Genomic DNA, 16,841 nt, shown 5'->3' with positions numbered 1-16,841 from the left:
CCGCATGAAACGTTTATTTTGAATTCAAACTATATTACTTTTGAAACTATGTATTTGTAACGACCTATGGGTCACGTACTATTATTGTTGCTTGCTATTCGTAGAAGCATACTTTCGGATGTTAAACATTTGACGTTGGTTAAAACGTCACCTTTATTCATGAATGCAAACTTATTTTGAAACAGCATATAGTATTTGACCTTGTAATGATCCTGTTGTTGATGATTCGTACACGATGGTTATGTACGGGGCATCACACTTGACTTCTATATGATACATTTTTCAAACATTGCATTCGTTTTTAAAAGACAAACTTTCTTTACATTGAAAGTTAACGGCGTGCATACCATTTCATAATATATCCAACTATATTTGACTTAATAATAATCTTGAAGAACTCAACGACTCGATTGCAACGTCTTTTGAAATATGTCATGAATGACTCCAAGTAATATCTCTAAAATGAGCAAATGCACAGCGGAAGATTTCTTTCATACCTGAGAATAAACATGCTTTAAAGTGTCAACCAAAAGGTTGGAGAGTTCATAGGTTTATCGTAAACAATAAAATTCATCATTTTAGTAGACCACCAGATTTAATATTCCCATTTCCCATAACCATTATGCATAAAAATTCATTCATATGGATTGAACACTTGGTAATCGACCTTAACAAATTGCATATAGAATATCCTCATCATTTCGGGACAACTTCGGACATGATAAATTTGCCATCATTCCGGGAAAACTTCGGACATGATAAATTCGCCATCATTCCAGGAAAACATCGGACATGATAAATTCGCCATCATTCTGGGAAACCATCGGACATGATAAATTCGCCATCATTCCGGGAAAACATCTGACATGATAAATTCGCCATCATTCCGGGAAAACATCGGACATGATAAATAGGGCATATTCGATTTCGATAATTCAACCATAGAATGTAGTTTCGATTACTTGTGTCTATTTCGTAAAACAGTTATAAAAGTAGTTCATGTATTCGCAGTTCAAAATATATTTCAAAAGCATTTAATAAAGCAGTTGTGAAAACAGCGCATGTATTCTCAGTCCCAAAAATGTAAAGAGTAAAAGGGAATCAAATGAACACACATAATGTATTTTGTAGTAAAAATACATAGGACGACACTGAACAATGCAGGGTGGCCTCGGATTCACGAACCTATATCATTTGTGTATATATATTAATACACATACTCGTAATCGAATGAGTTTATATATATAACTTATTAATGATGTTATTATTATTATTTTTTTAAAATATTTTTTTGTGTTATATGTTATATATTTATATATATATATATATATATATATATATATATATATATATATATATATATATATATATATATATATATATATATATATATATATATATATATATATATATATATATATATATATATATATATATATATTTTATTCGTTTATCCAAACAGTAGTTTTAATTATACTAAGTTAATATTAGTAATGATAAAAATAATGATAATACCTTTTTAATATACTTATGTTAATAATAATAGTTATACTATTTTTAAAATGATAATAATATTAATTTTTATGGAAGTACTAATAAATTGTATCATTTTTATGATAATATAAATAATACTAATCATATTCATCATAATAATACTATATATTTTAATAGTAATAATAATAATGATTATAATATTAATTATACTAAAAATCTTATTTCTAATATTGATAATAATAATAATTACTTAATAGAAATCAATAAATAATAATAATAATAATAATAATAATAATAATAATAATAATAATAATAACAATAATAATAATAATAATAATAATAATAATAATAATAATAATAATAATAATAATAATAATAATAATAATAATAATAATAATAATAATAATAATAATGAAATAATGATAATGAGAGTATTAGTAGTAACTACCTCAAAGGAATAGCCCTTTTTTTAAAAAATATGCCCAAGTCCGGGTTTGAACCCGCAACCTCCCGCTAACCCAATAAATCCCTTAAACCATTCCGCTGTCCGTTCCCTTCTTGATCTAATCTAGGACTTAATTTAGTTAACCCGTTTTTCTGTTTCCTCTTTCTTCTTATCTAAAAAAAATGTCACAAACCGGGCTCGAACTCAAGATCTCTCGCTTAATACCAACACATCTCTAACCACTGCTCCACTGTTTCATTCATGTAGCATCTTGCACTTATAAATATTTAACATATATTAATTTGTTTATCATCTTCCAATTACCTAGCATCACTATTATGATCAAATATCTATTATCACTATCTTATTACAGCATCGTCATCATTTCCTAATCACTTATCATTATCCTCATAATACTACCATCATCATCATCATTATCATCATAATACCAATCAATATCATTATCACCAACCTTATCATCATCAAACACATCGTATCTCATCACCATAACTGTATCTTCTCGTTCTTATCACATCATCATCAAGTCATTACCATTCTCAACATATGACACCATTATCATCATCAAACAGGCTCGACATTTTATTTATAACCCATAATCGGCCCACTAGAATAGTTTAGTTCACGGTTTAAAAAAAATTGTGATGGCCCAACAAAAAGAAAACGAGCTCATTGGCCCAAGTAACACCCGAAATAGAATAGAAACAGACATCAGTTTGCAGCAACAAGAATCAGTGGGGTACGTGTCTTAATTCTTGTCTGCCAATAATGAAAAAGATTAATGACTTTGTTTGTTAATACCCAAAATCATTAATAATTAAAAGGAACGTTGGAACCATCAGGAGACTTTAACAAAATAAAAGGAATTGATAAGTTTATCTTTGAAGATTTTAAGCAATGATAACTTTAAAGAGACTTCAACTTACAACCTTCTACACATAAGATACAAGTTCAAGATGCAAGCTCAATATATAAATCTATTAAATGTTGGGATGGAAGTATGCTCAGAGAAAAGAAAATATATATATATATAATGATAAAGTTGATCAAATCACGAGGCCATATCGGTCAACATTCCACAAACAATAATGCGAATGTATCACTGGTATTAGTTATGGTGGTGTTTCTCAATGAGTTGATGGGTGGTTCCACAAAAAAATATATAAATATATAGAAATGGAATAGTGGCGGTGTTCATCAAAGGGGTTTGGTGTGGTGGTGATGTTAGGAGATAGTGATGAGTGGTGAAGTGGTTGAGGGTAATTTTGGGTTTGACGGATGAGTGGTGTGGGTTAAGATGTTATTCATATGAGAAGAGGAGAGCGATATGTAATGTGAGAGAGAGAGAGGAAGAGAAGGGTGTTTGTGTTGTTCGTAGCTCCAACAGAATTGGGATCAGGTGTAGTTGCAACTTGGTTGCGTTGGTCTCGATCATCAAACAGAAAGTAACCGCAATGTAGTAGCAACATGGTAGTGTTGTGTAGTGGGTTCAACAAGAAAACATATTTATATAGGTGGCGGTTTTTAGGTTGGTTCACGATAATTGTAGAGGATGGTAATTGTGAAGACCCGTCCTAATCCATCCGGACGAAGTCCATATCGATTATAAACGATTCACAACAGTTGATTACATCGCGAGGTACTTGACCCCTATATGATACATTTTACAAACATTGCATTCGTTTTTGAAAAGACAAACTTTCATTACATCGAAAGTTGACAGCAGGCATACCATTTCATAATATATCTAACTATAATTGATTTAATAATAATCTTGATGAACTCAACGACTCGATTGCAACGTCTTTTGAAATATGCCATAAATGACTCCAAATAATATCTTTAAAGTGAGCAAATGCACAGCGAAAGATTTCTTTCATACCTGAGAATAAACATGCTTTAAAGTGTCAACCAAAAGTTTGGTGAGTTCATTAGTTTAACATAAATAATCATTTCCATCATTTTAATAGACCACAAGATTTTCATTTCTCATAAATATACGTCCCATGCATAGAGACAAAAATAATCATTCATATGGATTGAACACCTGGTAACCAACATTAACAAGATGCATATAAGAATATCCCCTATCATTCCGGGACATCCATCGGACATGATAAAACAACATCGAAGTACTAAAGCATCCGCTACAACGGATGGGGTTTGTTAGGCCCAATAGATCTATCTTTAGGATTCGCGTCAATTAGTAGACTGGTTTACTAATTCTTAAGCTACCAAGCAAAAGGGGCATATTCGGCTTCGATCATTCAACCATATAATGTAGTTTCGATTACTTGTGTCTATTTCGTAAAACATTTAAAAAGTGCATGTATTCTCAGTCCCAAAAATATATATTGCAAAAGCATTTAAAAAGGGAGCAAATGAAACTCACATAATGTATTTTGTAGTAAAAATACATATGACAACATTAGATAAACTGAACAATGCAGGGTTGCCCTCGGATTCACGAACCTATATCAATTGTATATATATTAAAATGTATAATCGTATTCGAACAAGTTTATATATTATAACTTGAATTATATATTATACTTATTTAGTTTTAATTGTTTAGTATCTATATATTTGGTTATATTAATATATCTCTATATATATATGGTTAGTATTATATGAAAATATTCTTAATTCGTTATATATAATTATTTATATAAATAATGTTATTATAATTGGTAGGTGATATATAAACTATTAATATGATTATAATATATGTATTAAGTATATTTTAGGTACAAAATATTTATTTATAACGAAAATGATAGTTTTGATAATAATGATTTACTAATAATAATAACTTTCTTAATATTGATAATACTAATATAAATAACGATATTGTTAAAATTGATACATATGTTAATAATAATAATAGTAAAACTAATAATTACGACAATGATATTTATACTAATATTAGTGAGAGTAATAATAACCTGTATTGTTTTATAACAATAATAATAATTCTAAACATATTCATAATAATAATAATAGTACTAAAAATGGTACAATTACTAATATTTACAAAAATAATAATAACTTGCATTACTTAGTCACTAATTATAATGTTTATAATGAAAGTTTTATTAGGTTCCTAATATTGATAATAATAATACTTTTAATTATTCTAATAAACATATAATATAACTAGTATTAATAATAATAACTATAATTGATAATAATAATAATAATCATAATAATAATAATAATAATAATAATAATAATAATAATAATAATAATAATAATAATAATAATAATAATAATAATAATAATAATAATAATAATAATAATAATAATAATAATACATGAAAGGATAACAGGCTACCTCAATAATTAATCTTTAAAAAAAAACAGCCACGGCCCAGCCTCGAACCCAGGACCACTCGCTAACCCGCAACCTTCCCTAACCATTCTGCTGTCCCTAATTATCTGAATTATTCCTATCCCATAAATATAAAACCTGTTTCCTTCAGTTTATATTTGTTCATCTTCTTCCCCAATTAAACATTGACCAGAGATCAAAACCAAAGGGATTAATTACCCAACCATAATTAGATTTTTCATTAACATCTCAATAATCGTTAACAACAATTTATTGTGGCAGCATAAAAAAACAAATTTAAAAAAAATAAAAGACAGACCTGCTGTATCGAGAAAAAAAAATAAGAACTCAAAAATGGATTTCGATTTCTGGAAGGTTTTAGCCAAAATTTATAACATCAAACATGTTACAAATCATTTCTATAAAGTTTCTGGATCATCAATTGATCATAAAACATCACGTTGAATTCTAATTTTCTCATGAACGATCCTGTTGACTTTTTAATTTACAACTTTGACTCTCTAATTCGTGACCAATACGAAAAATTAAAGGCTCAAGATTTGCAGATAGTTTGAGAAATTGAATCCTAACAAATTGGCATTATTAGATTTTAAAATGGATTTCGAAATCTCTAATTTTGAAAAACGGAAACAAGAACAGGGGTCTGGACTGTTTTTCTCAAAAATTTTAGTTTAAAATCGATCAAATAATTATTGTAATGGTTTTTAATTGATAGAGAAATTGTATAGGTGAAAGACCAAATCAATAATAATGTGTAATTCGTTGGATTATATAATCCATTGTTTTGACAGTCAATTTCCAGCAGGAAATAAATAAAAAAAATTAAAGTGTTTAACAAAGTCCACTGATTTGTATGAATGATTGATATAGGTAACAACTTAAAGGATTCAAACAAAAATCATACTGCAGATTGAGTGATACATGAAACAGAATGTACAATTTTTTATTGGCTTTAACAATAGATTATATAATTATTATAATAATTATTAAGTATATCTATATAAATAATAATAATAATGCTTTTAATATTCCCTAGTAAAATTATAATGATAATATTAATAAAATAATACTAGTAATATTAATGACAATAATAAAATTAATAAGAATTATGATAATGCTAAAAATAATAATTTTTAGTAATAAGAATAATACTATTTAAAAATAATTATATTAATGATAATAATCACCATATTATTCATAAGATAATACTAATAATACATAATGATAATGAATATAATATGATGATATTAATAATAATAGTGATAATTTCAATAAATTTTAGAATAAGCAATACTAATAACACCGTTAATAATATTACTATTATTATTATTATTAATACAAATAATAATACCAATTATAATAAATGATAATAATATTAATAATAAAAAAATGATAGAGTAATTCTTACATATCAACTTTGATATCTATATGTTAGGTATAATAATATTATCAATACAGATATTACTATTAATATTGATAGTAATATAGTAACTGTGTTTTTATTTACAACTAAGTTTAATATATTGATATTATATCTTATTAGCTATGTAATATTTTAATAATTATATTATATATCCTATGATAACATTTATTGGATACTGAATCATAAATATACATGTAGATAATGATATCTTGTATAAGTTTGTATAGATTCTTTTTAATTGTACTTAAATTTTGTTTATTATTTTACATTTTTATTTCTAATTAATTAAAGTGTATCCTATTTATTTAAAATACCATATATATTCTTATATTCATATTTACATAAATGTATTTAAATATTTATCTATAGACAATAGTTTGTGAATCGTCGAGGGCAGTCAAAGGTCAATTGAGTATATGAACATTGTTTCAAAATTTTCTAGACTCAACTTTACATACTTCGCTTATCGTATCGGAAACATATAAAGATTAAGTTTAAATTTGGTCGGAAATTCCCGGGTCATCACAGTAATTGTTGTGGTGCCGGATGATAAAGAAGTGGCGGTTTAGGTGTGTTTTACAATAACTGAAACAGATGCAAATAACAAGTGGGTCTTGTGTTTGTGATGGAAGTTCTCAGTTAACAGTTTGCAATATTTTTAAGTTCGATGATGGTGAAGTGCTGTAGGTTGTGGTGGTTACCGGTGACGTGTGTGGTTGTGTTTTTAGTTGTGGATGGTGGCTTGTTGTCGTAAGAGAGGGAGAAGATCAAGAGGGTGTGAAGGTGATGATATGTGATTTAATTATGTACGTGTTCTATTGTATATGTAATATATGTAAAAAGATTTGGAGTGTGAGTAATGCAAAAACAGTGCTATTCTAATAATTATCAAGTCTTAAACTGTGCCAATATGATAAAGAATTTAACAGTTATCTCTATAGTACAGCAGCCCCAAATTTTAGATTTTTCCTACCGACAGTTTATCCCGAATGGCTATATCGTGTCCATTGCTAAACAGTTAACGTATAAAAGTGTTCCTAAAAAATTCTAAAATTTTAAATTAACTATATTTATTTATTTTGGTCATTATGGTATAAATTTCAATCATCAATTTAAAAATAAAAATTACATCAACTGTCCCTCTCATTTATGGGTGAAATATAAAAATTGTTAAAATTTAATAACTAGATCCTAAATACATTTTTAGTAAGCCTAAAATTTATAGAACTCATTTTTGGATCACCGTTTATTTTAAAATCAATATAAGTTTGAATTTAACTTGCTTAATATCAATCGAAACATCAAAAGAGTATTACAATCATTTAATATTTATTTTTAATATACTTTATTTATATATAGAGATATAATTTAAATAATAATTATTATAATATCATATTTTTCTTTTAATAACAACAACATATAATACTTTAAATTATATTTTGAATTATTATTTATATATACATACACACATATCTATTTATAATTAATTGTTCGTGAATCGTCGAGAGCAGTCGAAAGTCAACTGAATATATGAACATCGTTCCAAAATTTTTGAGACCCAACATTACAGACTTTGCTTATCGTGTCGGAAACATATAAAGATTAAGTTTAAATTTGATCAGAAATTTCCGGGTCGTCATAGTTGCATCTCTTCAAACAGCAACAAATAGTTCACAGGACAATATAATCGGTGAAGGTTCTTTAGGTCATTTTTACAAAGCAGATTTCCCTAATGGAAAGGTATATTTATTTATTTTTCAATTTGAGATGACATATGTACAAAAGCTGATACTTTCTGATATTCTAAATATGAACAAACACTTGTTTCTTTCTTAGATCATGGCTATTAAGAAAATAGATAATGTTGCATCATCACTGCAAGAAGAAGATAATTTTGTTGAAGCTGTCTCAAACATGTCTCGTTTGAGGCACCCAAACATAGTTTCACTGGCTGGATATTGTGCAGAGCACGGGCAACGTCTTTTGGTTAATGATTACATTGCAACAGGTAGCTTGCAAGATATGCTTCATTTTACTGATGATAGGAGCAACACGCTGACATGGAATGCACGTGTAAGGGTAGCACTTGGCACTGCTAGAGCTTTAGAGTATGTCACTGTAAAAATAAAACTCGTAAAATACTAAAATCTTCATCCATCTCCTTTTGGTCTCGCCTCTAATAAAAGCCGAAAAAATTTGCCAGGTACTTGCATGAAGTTTGCCTACCATCTGTTGTACATAGAAACTTAAAATCAGCAAATATATTACTTGATGAAGAGCTTAATCCTCATCTATCGGACAGTGGTTTGGCTGCCCTTACACCAAACACGGAAAGAGATGTATGTATTTTTCAAGGTTGCAATAATCGCTACTAATACTCAGTCGATACTTTTTAGGGAGTACTCGGCAACTCGGGGAGTACTCAGATTTTGACCAAGTTTGACTTTGACTGATTTTGACCTAGTTTTGACCATTTTCTAAATAATCCCGAGTTTTGACCAAATTTTGACTGATTTTGACCGAATTTTGATTTATTTTCCGAGTAACTTTTTGAGTTATTGACCTAATACTCCCCGAGTTGCAAAATTCGAGTACTCGCCGAGTAATTCCAAGCTCTCTGGTATTTTGAATTCAGATTCGGCCAACTAGTTTCACATCAAGTGAATCAGGCTCCCAAAAGTGATTCGGTATTGTAGTTAAGATGAAAGCTTTTTGTCCGAGTCTAATAATCGAGCCTGCTTAGTAAAAAGAAAAGTAGCAACGAATTAAAGAACGAAAGTATTCTTTATCCATATGTGTATGCAAGGATGGTCCATGGAAATTTGAAATTTCATGATTGTGGCAATAAAAAAGTCCATGTCCTATTATTGCAAGCATACCCATAAACTTTGATATGATGAGTAGTCACACTGGTTATTGAACAATTTATTCAAAATTGTACAGGTAGCGACACAGTTGGTCGGTTCATTTGGTTATAGTGCTCCAGAATTTGCCTTGTCTGGCATATACACCGTTAAAAGTGACGATTATAGCTTTGGTGTGGTGATGATGGAGCTGTTAACCAGTCGGAAGCCATTGGATAGGTACTCTTTTTTATTATTGTACGTACATAATTATGGTATTGTAGCTTTCATTAGTATTCCTTGTATGTATTTGAATCCAATCTTTGTTATGAACTTGGATTGTAAGTAACCTTCGTGCCTGAAACGGAACCGACTCCGGATTGATCTTTGAATCGTGTGAACACTTTCCTAATCGAATATTTTGACCCTATTAGCCACGGGTTACACGAAGTTTCGATTGGCATAAGACAAAGACTAGATTGTTGTCTTGGCTAAAAGAAAACAATCAAAACAATTGCAGAGATTTATCTTCTAATTGTTTAAGTTGAAAGTGTGTGTAAAAAGCCATAAATCTGGAACCTTTTTCAAATACACAAAGGGTATATTTATAATGGGTCAAAAGGTTTCTTGAAAAGTCACAACTTTTGATTCATACCCATTAGTGACTTGAAAGTTAATATTCATGTATTTAGACTTAAAATGATCTAAAAACATGTAAAAACGCAGTTAAAATGTCCTGAAACAACCCCAAAATATTTGGGGTTCAAATATGTCTTTTGGGTTGAAAAGGCACCTTTTCAGCGAATCAGTGTTAAGCCGTGCCGCGGGACTGAGAGCCGCGCCGTGGGCTAACAAAGAACCAAACTTCCAATCAGGCCAAAACGCTCGACATTGAAATCGTGCCTTAAGCTGCGCCGCGAATTAATGAAGCCACCAGCAACTTGATATTGATACAAGTCTCGACCACCAAAACACCCTTTGAGCCGCACCGCGGGCTTCCTAGCCGCACCGCGGCTTAACCCTGTCCTGCAGCTCAAATTTTGTGCTTGTGGTTTTTCGTGCGTATGGCCTTTTCAAGTCGTGTTTCGCATTCCTTAAGTTCCAAATATTTTTTTTTCAAGTTCAAAAAAATACCTCAAACCACCTCACGTTTTACGAACGTGTACTCCACACTCTCCGAATTTGTGTAATTTATTAATGGTTCAAAAAACACTTTCAACATAATAATCCAATCCCTAAAATGAATGTTGGATCATGCTAAAATCACCAACAATCTTAACATCACCTCATGTCAATTTGTTTATAGCATATTACTAATTATAAGCATAACTTGTAGCACTTGCTTTACCATTTAAGGATATTATATTTTTTTTATTTTTTATTATTTATTTAATGATGATAGTTCAAGAGTGAGATCTGAGCAATCACTTGTAAGATGGGCCACCCCTCAACTCCATGATATCGATTATGTTGGTGATTTAGGGTTTTAAGAAAACAATTTTCCAATTAATTATTATCATGTACATACATATAATAACAATAACTTTAAGCGGAAGCGTATTAATTATATTGTATTAAATAAATCACCAAAACGGATCCATATGATTCATACGGTTAAATAAATAAATACAACAAACGAGTTTAAAAGATTATAACTTCTTGAAGAACCGGATTGAAGGATGAGAAACCAACAACCAAAAGTATGATTGACGCTAGGGTAGTCCACACTACACTTCGAACAATGTCAAACGGATGTGCTAGTCCCGTCAAGTAATAATAAATAATCTCAAGGATTATTTATATGTTGAATTGTAAAGAACAGTGGGTTTTGTTAAGTCCGTAGACAAAAAAAACGAAGTAGAATACGTAATATTATAGTTTCAGTCGAAAGCAAATCTTGTGGGTTTATTGTAGTTTTGCGAATCAGAAGAAAAAGACCAAAATAATACTTAGGTTTTATTGTGTTTACTAAAAAGAGAACTAAAGATAATATATATATACTCCAAAAGTCAGTGACCCCAAACCAAGTCCATATTCAATTCCAAATATATTATTTTAATATTATATATAATTTCCTTTCATGCTTGCAATTTCTTGATGAGAACGAAAACCAACTAAATCCATTATTTTCTTTGCTCATACGTAAAACTTATTTGACACGAAATTTTATTTAATTAACTAATTAATTAAATACTTTTATTTATTACTTGATAATATATCACTATATATTATTAATTGACGTCTAGGTGTATAAGTGTGTGACCCCGAAGGCTCAAATGAATTCAGCCATATAGTTATGTGTTGTAGCTTGCGCATAAATCCTACAGACTCTCACTTGTGCACGACACAACACCAAGTAACTATACAAACAATGGTTAGCGTCTAGCAACACGCCATTGTCCCCAAATTCACGTGAGGGTAGTTTCTCAGAACTGCTCATAGTAAGTGTTAAATGTCATTTATCCCTTTGTTTCAGATACTTTAGTTAAACTTGAGACATGGATCATCAGTCTTTCTCATTTGTTTAACAGTTTTGTTTCTCGATTCTCAGAAGTGAATTAGATCACCAAACTAATTAAGTATCATCTCAATTACATTTGGGTGGGCCACACAAATATCTTATTCATTCATCGAGGAGCTCATAAGTATCTAACTCCAAAAAGGTTGAAGGAACAAATCCTATCTTGCATACACGTGTCTGTCACGAACTTTACATTACACCCAATAATAGCTTTTATAACAGCCTTATTCAGGACAGTGTTTAACCATATCAAAGTATAATGCTCCACTCTTCGAAACCGGCATGCATCTCAAGTCGAAGGACATTATGACATAACCACTTGCAAGTTTCACTATTGACACCGATCCATGTAGTGAAATCTCGAAGGTTGGGTCATTCCAATATTCATCCTATGAATACATGTGAGTTTGATAGTAACAACATTACACCATATCAAACACTCACATTTGTCTTAGTTTGATGTTACTCCCGTATCATCAATCGACAATGGAAAATTTAAAATTAGTCATTATTCACGGATTTAAACATGCAAATATAGAACACAGTTATTATGAATAAAAACGATCATTACACATTATATCAATTCATTACAAATAAAAACTGCTTTCATGTTCCAATTATCCAAACACTAAAATTACATAAAACTATTAGCTAGTCTAAGCCCAATGTTTCTAGAATGCTCGACATGCTTAGTACAAGACATTGGCTTTGTGAACGGGTCAGCTAGATTGTCTTCTGTTGGAACCTTTTGAATACGTACATCACCTCTCTCTATAACTTCACGTATGTAGTGAAATTTTCAAAGGATGTGTTTGACACCACGTAGAACTCCTGGTTCATTTGCTATTACTATAGCACCAGTATTGTTGCAATACATGTCCATGGGATTTTCAATGCTGGGAACAACGCCAAGCCCAGATATGAATTTTCTGATCCAAACAGCTTCCTGAGCAGCTTCAGATGCAGTAATGTATTCTGACTCTGTTGTAGACATCGCTGTAGTGCTCTGCTTCGAGCTTCTCCAGTCGACTGCACCTCAGTTCATAACGAAAACGTAGCCAGATTGTGATCGACTATCATCTCAATCAGTTTCGAAACTAGCATCAGTGTAACACTTTACGCTCAGTTCATCGAAACCTCCGTAAACTAAGAACATATCTTTAGTATTTCGCAAATACTTCAATATATTCTTTACAGCAGTCCAGTGACAATCACCTGGATTCTGTTGGTATCGGCTCGTCATATTGAAAGCCAAAAAAAACATCTGGTCTAGTGCACCTCATAGCATACATGATGGATCCAATAGCTGAAGCATATGGGACTCTAATCATTCGCTTCACCTCTTCGGGTGTAGAGGGGGCTTGAGACTTACTCAATACCACATTTGGTTACAGAGGAAGACTACCTCGCTTGGAAGCTTCCATCTTAAATCGCTTTAAGATTTTGTCAACATATGCACTTTGACTTAGACCTATTAACCGCTTAGATCTATCTCTATAGATCTTGATTTCTAGGATATACGCTGCATCTCCCAGATCTTTCATAGAGAAACATTTTCCAAGCCAGGACTTAACGTCTTGTAGCGTTGGAATATGATTTCCCATGAGTAATATGTCATCAACATATAAGATTAGAAAGACTTTAACGCTCCCACTAGCTCTCATGTACACACATGGTTGGTCAAGGTTTTGTGAGAAACCAAACTCTTTGATTTTCTCATCAAACTTCTTGTTCCAACTCCTTGATGCTTGCTTTAATCCATAAATGGATTTCTGAAGCTTGCATACTTTATTAGGATACTTAGGATTCACAAACCCTTCAGTTTGCACCATATATACGTCCTACCTAAGGTGACCATTTAGGAATGCGGTTTTGACATCCATTTGCCAAATCTCATAGTCATAGTACGCTGCTATAGCTATGAGTATCCTGATAGCTTTAATGTCCGCCACTAGAGAAAAGGTCTCTTCATAATCAACCCCGTAGGTTTGAGTATAACCTTTTGCTACCAAGCGAGCCTAAAGGTGTGTACATTTCCATCCATGTCGGTCTTCTTCTTGAAGATCCATTTACACCCAACAGGCTTGCTGTTTGGTGGGAGATCAATCAAGCGCCAAACTTGATTATCTTTCATGGACTGCATCTCTTCATTCATAGCATCTTGCCATTTATCAGATTCAGGATCTGACAATGCAGCATTGTAATTAGCGGTTTCGCCCAGATCCCCTAATTCCAAGTCCTCTGTCGTAACCATAAGGTTTAACCTTTTTGGTGGACGTGAGGTTCTACTAGATCTACGAATGAGACATGCTTCGTCCTGCACCTCGACATTTTCATATTGCGGCTCAGTACAAATTTCGCTAGTGTCTTCAGAAGGTAATGTATCTTGTTCTTGAATTTCTTCAAGATCTACAGTGCTCCCACCTGCTTCTTGTAAGAGGAGACTCTTCTCCAAAAACTCAGCATATCTAGCAATGAAAACCTTGTTTTCTGCTGGATAGTAGAAGTAGTATCCCATCGTTTCCTTTGGGTATCCTACAAAGATACATTTGATAGTTCTGAACTCAAGTTTGTTCGGTGTATCACGTTTCACGTAAGCGTCACAACCCCAGACTTTCAAGTAAGATAGATTTGGGACCTTCCCATGCCATATTTCATATGGTGTCTTGTTTACCTTCTTGGTTGGAACCATGTTGAGAATGCATGCAGCAGAATCTAGAGCATATCCCCAAAAGGATACTGGTAGAGTTGTTAGACTCATCATTGATCGAACCATGTCAAGCAAAGTTTGATTTCTCCTTTCTGACACCCCATTATGCTGAGGTGTGTAAGGAGGAGTAAACTATGAGACAATCCCACGATCTCTCGGATGATCTAAAAACTCTTGACTCATATATTCGCCTCTACGGTCGGACCGTAGAACCTTAATGGTCTTTCCGAGTTGATTTTCTACTTCATTTTGAAACGCTTTGAACATTTCAAATACTTCATGTTTATGTTTAATCAAGTAAACATAACCATATCTACTGAAATCATCAGTAAAAGTAACAAAGTAGGTAGCTCCATCTCTAGACATTGTTCTAAATGGGCCACATACATCAGTATGAATGAGTCCAAGTAGATCACTCACCCTTTCAACCTGGTGGGTAAAGGGTTTCTTTGTCATTTTTCCAGATAAACAAGATTCGCATATGTCAAACGACTCATTGCCGATTGACTCAAGAAGCCCATCGTGTTGCAACTTTGTTATGCGTTTCTTGTTTATATGACCAAGACGCCAATGCCATAGATATGTGGAATTCAAATCATGCTTGAATTTCTTAGAGCTACAGTTAAATATAGAACTTTCGTTTGTAACAAGATTATGCATGTCAATTTCAAAAATACCATCTCTAGGAATAGCATTAAAATAAAAAATATTATCCTTAGAAACCGAAATACCATAATCTGTGAATACATGATTAAAACCATTATCTTTCAATCGAGAAACTGAAATAACACCTCTAGTAATAGAAGGTGCATAATGAAAATTATCTAAAATAAGAATAAGTCCACTTGGGAGGATGAGCTCATAGCTTCCTATAGCTTCGACAGCTGCACGATCGCCATTGCCAACGTACAGATCCAAAGCCCCATTATTCAGCTTCTGAATTTTCCTAAGTCCCTGCATATCATTACAAATATGAGTACCACAACCAATGTCATACACCCAAGTTTTATTAGGAAAATTATAGAGTTCTATAACTAAGATACCTGAAGTGCTGGTCGAACCAGCCTTTCCCTTCTTCAACTCTTCCAAGTAAAGCACACAGTTTTGTATCCAATGACCAATCTGGCCACAATGGTGACAAGCCATGTTCTTTGCGGGATGCTCTTTCTTTGCTGGTGGTGGAATTGTATTTTTAGGTGTGTAAGCTTGCTTACTCTTTCCTTTTCCCTTTCCACTAGCAGCTTGCGGCTTTCTTTTCTAGATTTTACCTTCCTTTATGGTTAAGACTGTAGGAGTCTTCTTTGGTAGCCCCTTTTCAGCTTGCTTAAGCATTTCATGTAGCTCGGGGATGGTTTTTCCCATACTATGCATATTGTAATTCATTACAAATCCATCATAGTCCTTGGATAGTGAAGTAAGTATCGAGTGCACTCCAAGAACTGGTGGCATAGCATAACCTAGGTGCTCCAATTGATCCATATAGCCTTTCATCTTCAAGACATATTGCCTAACTGGCTGCCCCAACTCATGTTTGCAAGCGTGAAACGCTTTCACAGTTTCAAACAATTCCTGTTCTGCCTGTTGTTGGAACATCGTCTTGAGTTCCTCAATCATGTCATATGCATTGTTGTCCATTAAGTTTCTTTGGAGCTCAGAGGTCATGCTAGCAAGCATAAGACATGCCACTTCAAGTTTTTCGTTATACTGTTTAGTATAAGCATTACGAACAGTAGCATTAGCAGTTTCATGTGGGACTTCAGGTAAAGGATTTTCCAGATGGTGCAACTTCCTTTCAGACTTTAAGACAATCTGAAGGTTTCGATACCAGTCAATGAAGTTGTTACCATTCAATTTTCCCTTCTCAAGGATTGACCTTATGGTCATGTTGTTTACGGATTGAATTGCGTTTGATGTCATCTACAAAATAAACAAGGTTCTTTTAGTATCTTTAATAATTATCCTTTTATAAATTAACTACCCATGTTTTTTTTTTTAAAAAACTTATAAAACTTTTAATTTACGTAAAAGGCTAAGA

At 31.9% G+C, this 16,841-nt stretch overlaps 1 protein-coding gene across 1 annotated transcript in view; it reads left to right on the top strand.

The window, feature by feature from the left end:
* LOC139870059 (protein STRUBBELIG-RECEPTOR FAMILY 8) overlaps nt 1–16,841 on the top strand; it is a 94,866-nt gene that overhangs the window by 75,505 nt on the left and 2,520 nt on the right. The window contains 5 exon segments of the mRNA XM_071857914.1: nt 8,375–8,472; nt 8,569–8,840; nt 8,936–9,071; nt 9,676–9,815; nt 10,978–11,048. Of these exon segments, the coding sequence (XP_071714015.1) occupies nt 8,375–8,472; nt 8,569–8,840; nt 8,936–9,071; nt 9,676–9,815; nt 10,978–11,048 (717 nt within the window).

This window comes from Rutidosis leptorrhynchoides, chromosome 1 (genome assembly GCF_046630445.1).
Source record: "Rutidosis leptorrhynchoides isolate AG116_Rl617_1_P2 chromosome 1, CSIRO_AGI_Rlap_v1, whole genome shotgun sequence".
NCBI lineage: Eukaryota > Viridiplantae > Streptophyta > Magnoliopsida > Asterales > Asteraceae > Rutidosis > Rutidosis leptorrhynchoides.
Note: the sequence above shows the minus strand (reverse complement) of the source record. Positions and strands in the feature narration are given on the sequence as shown.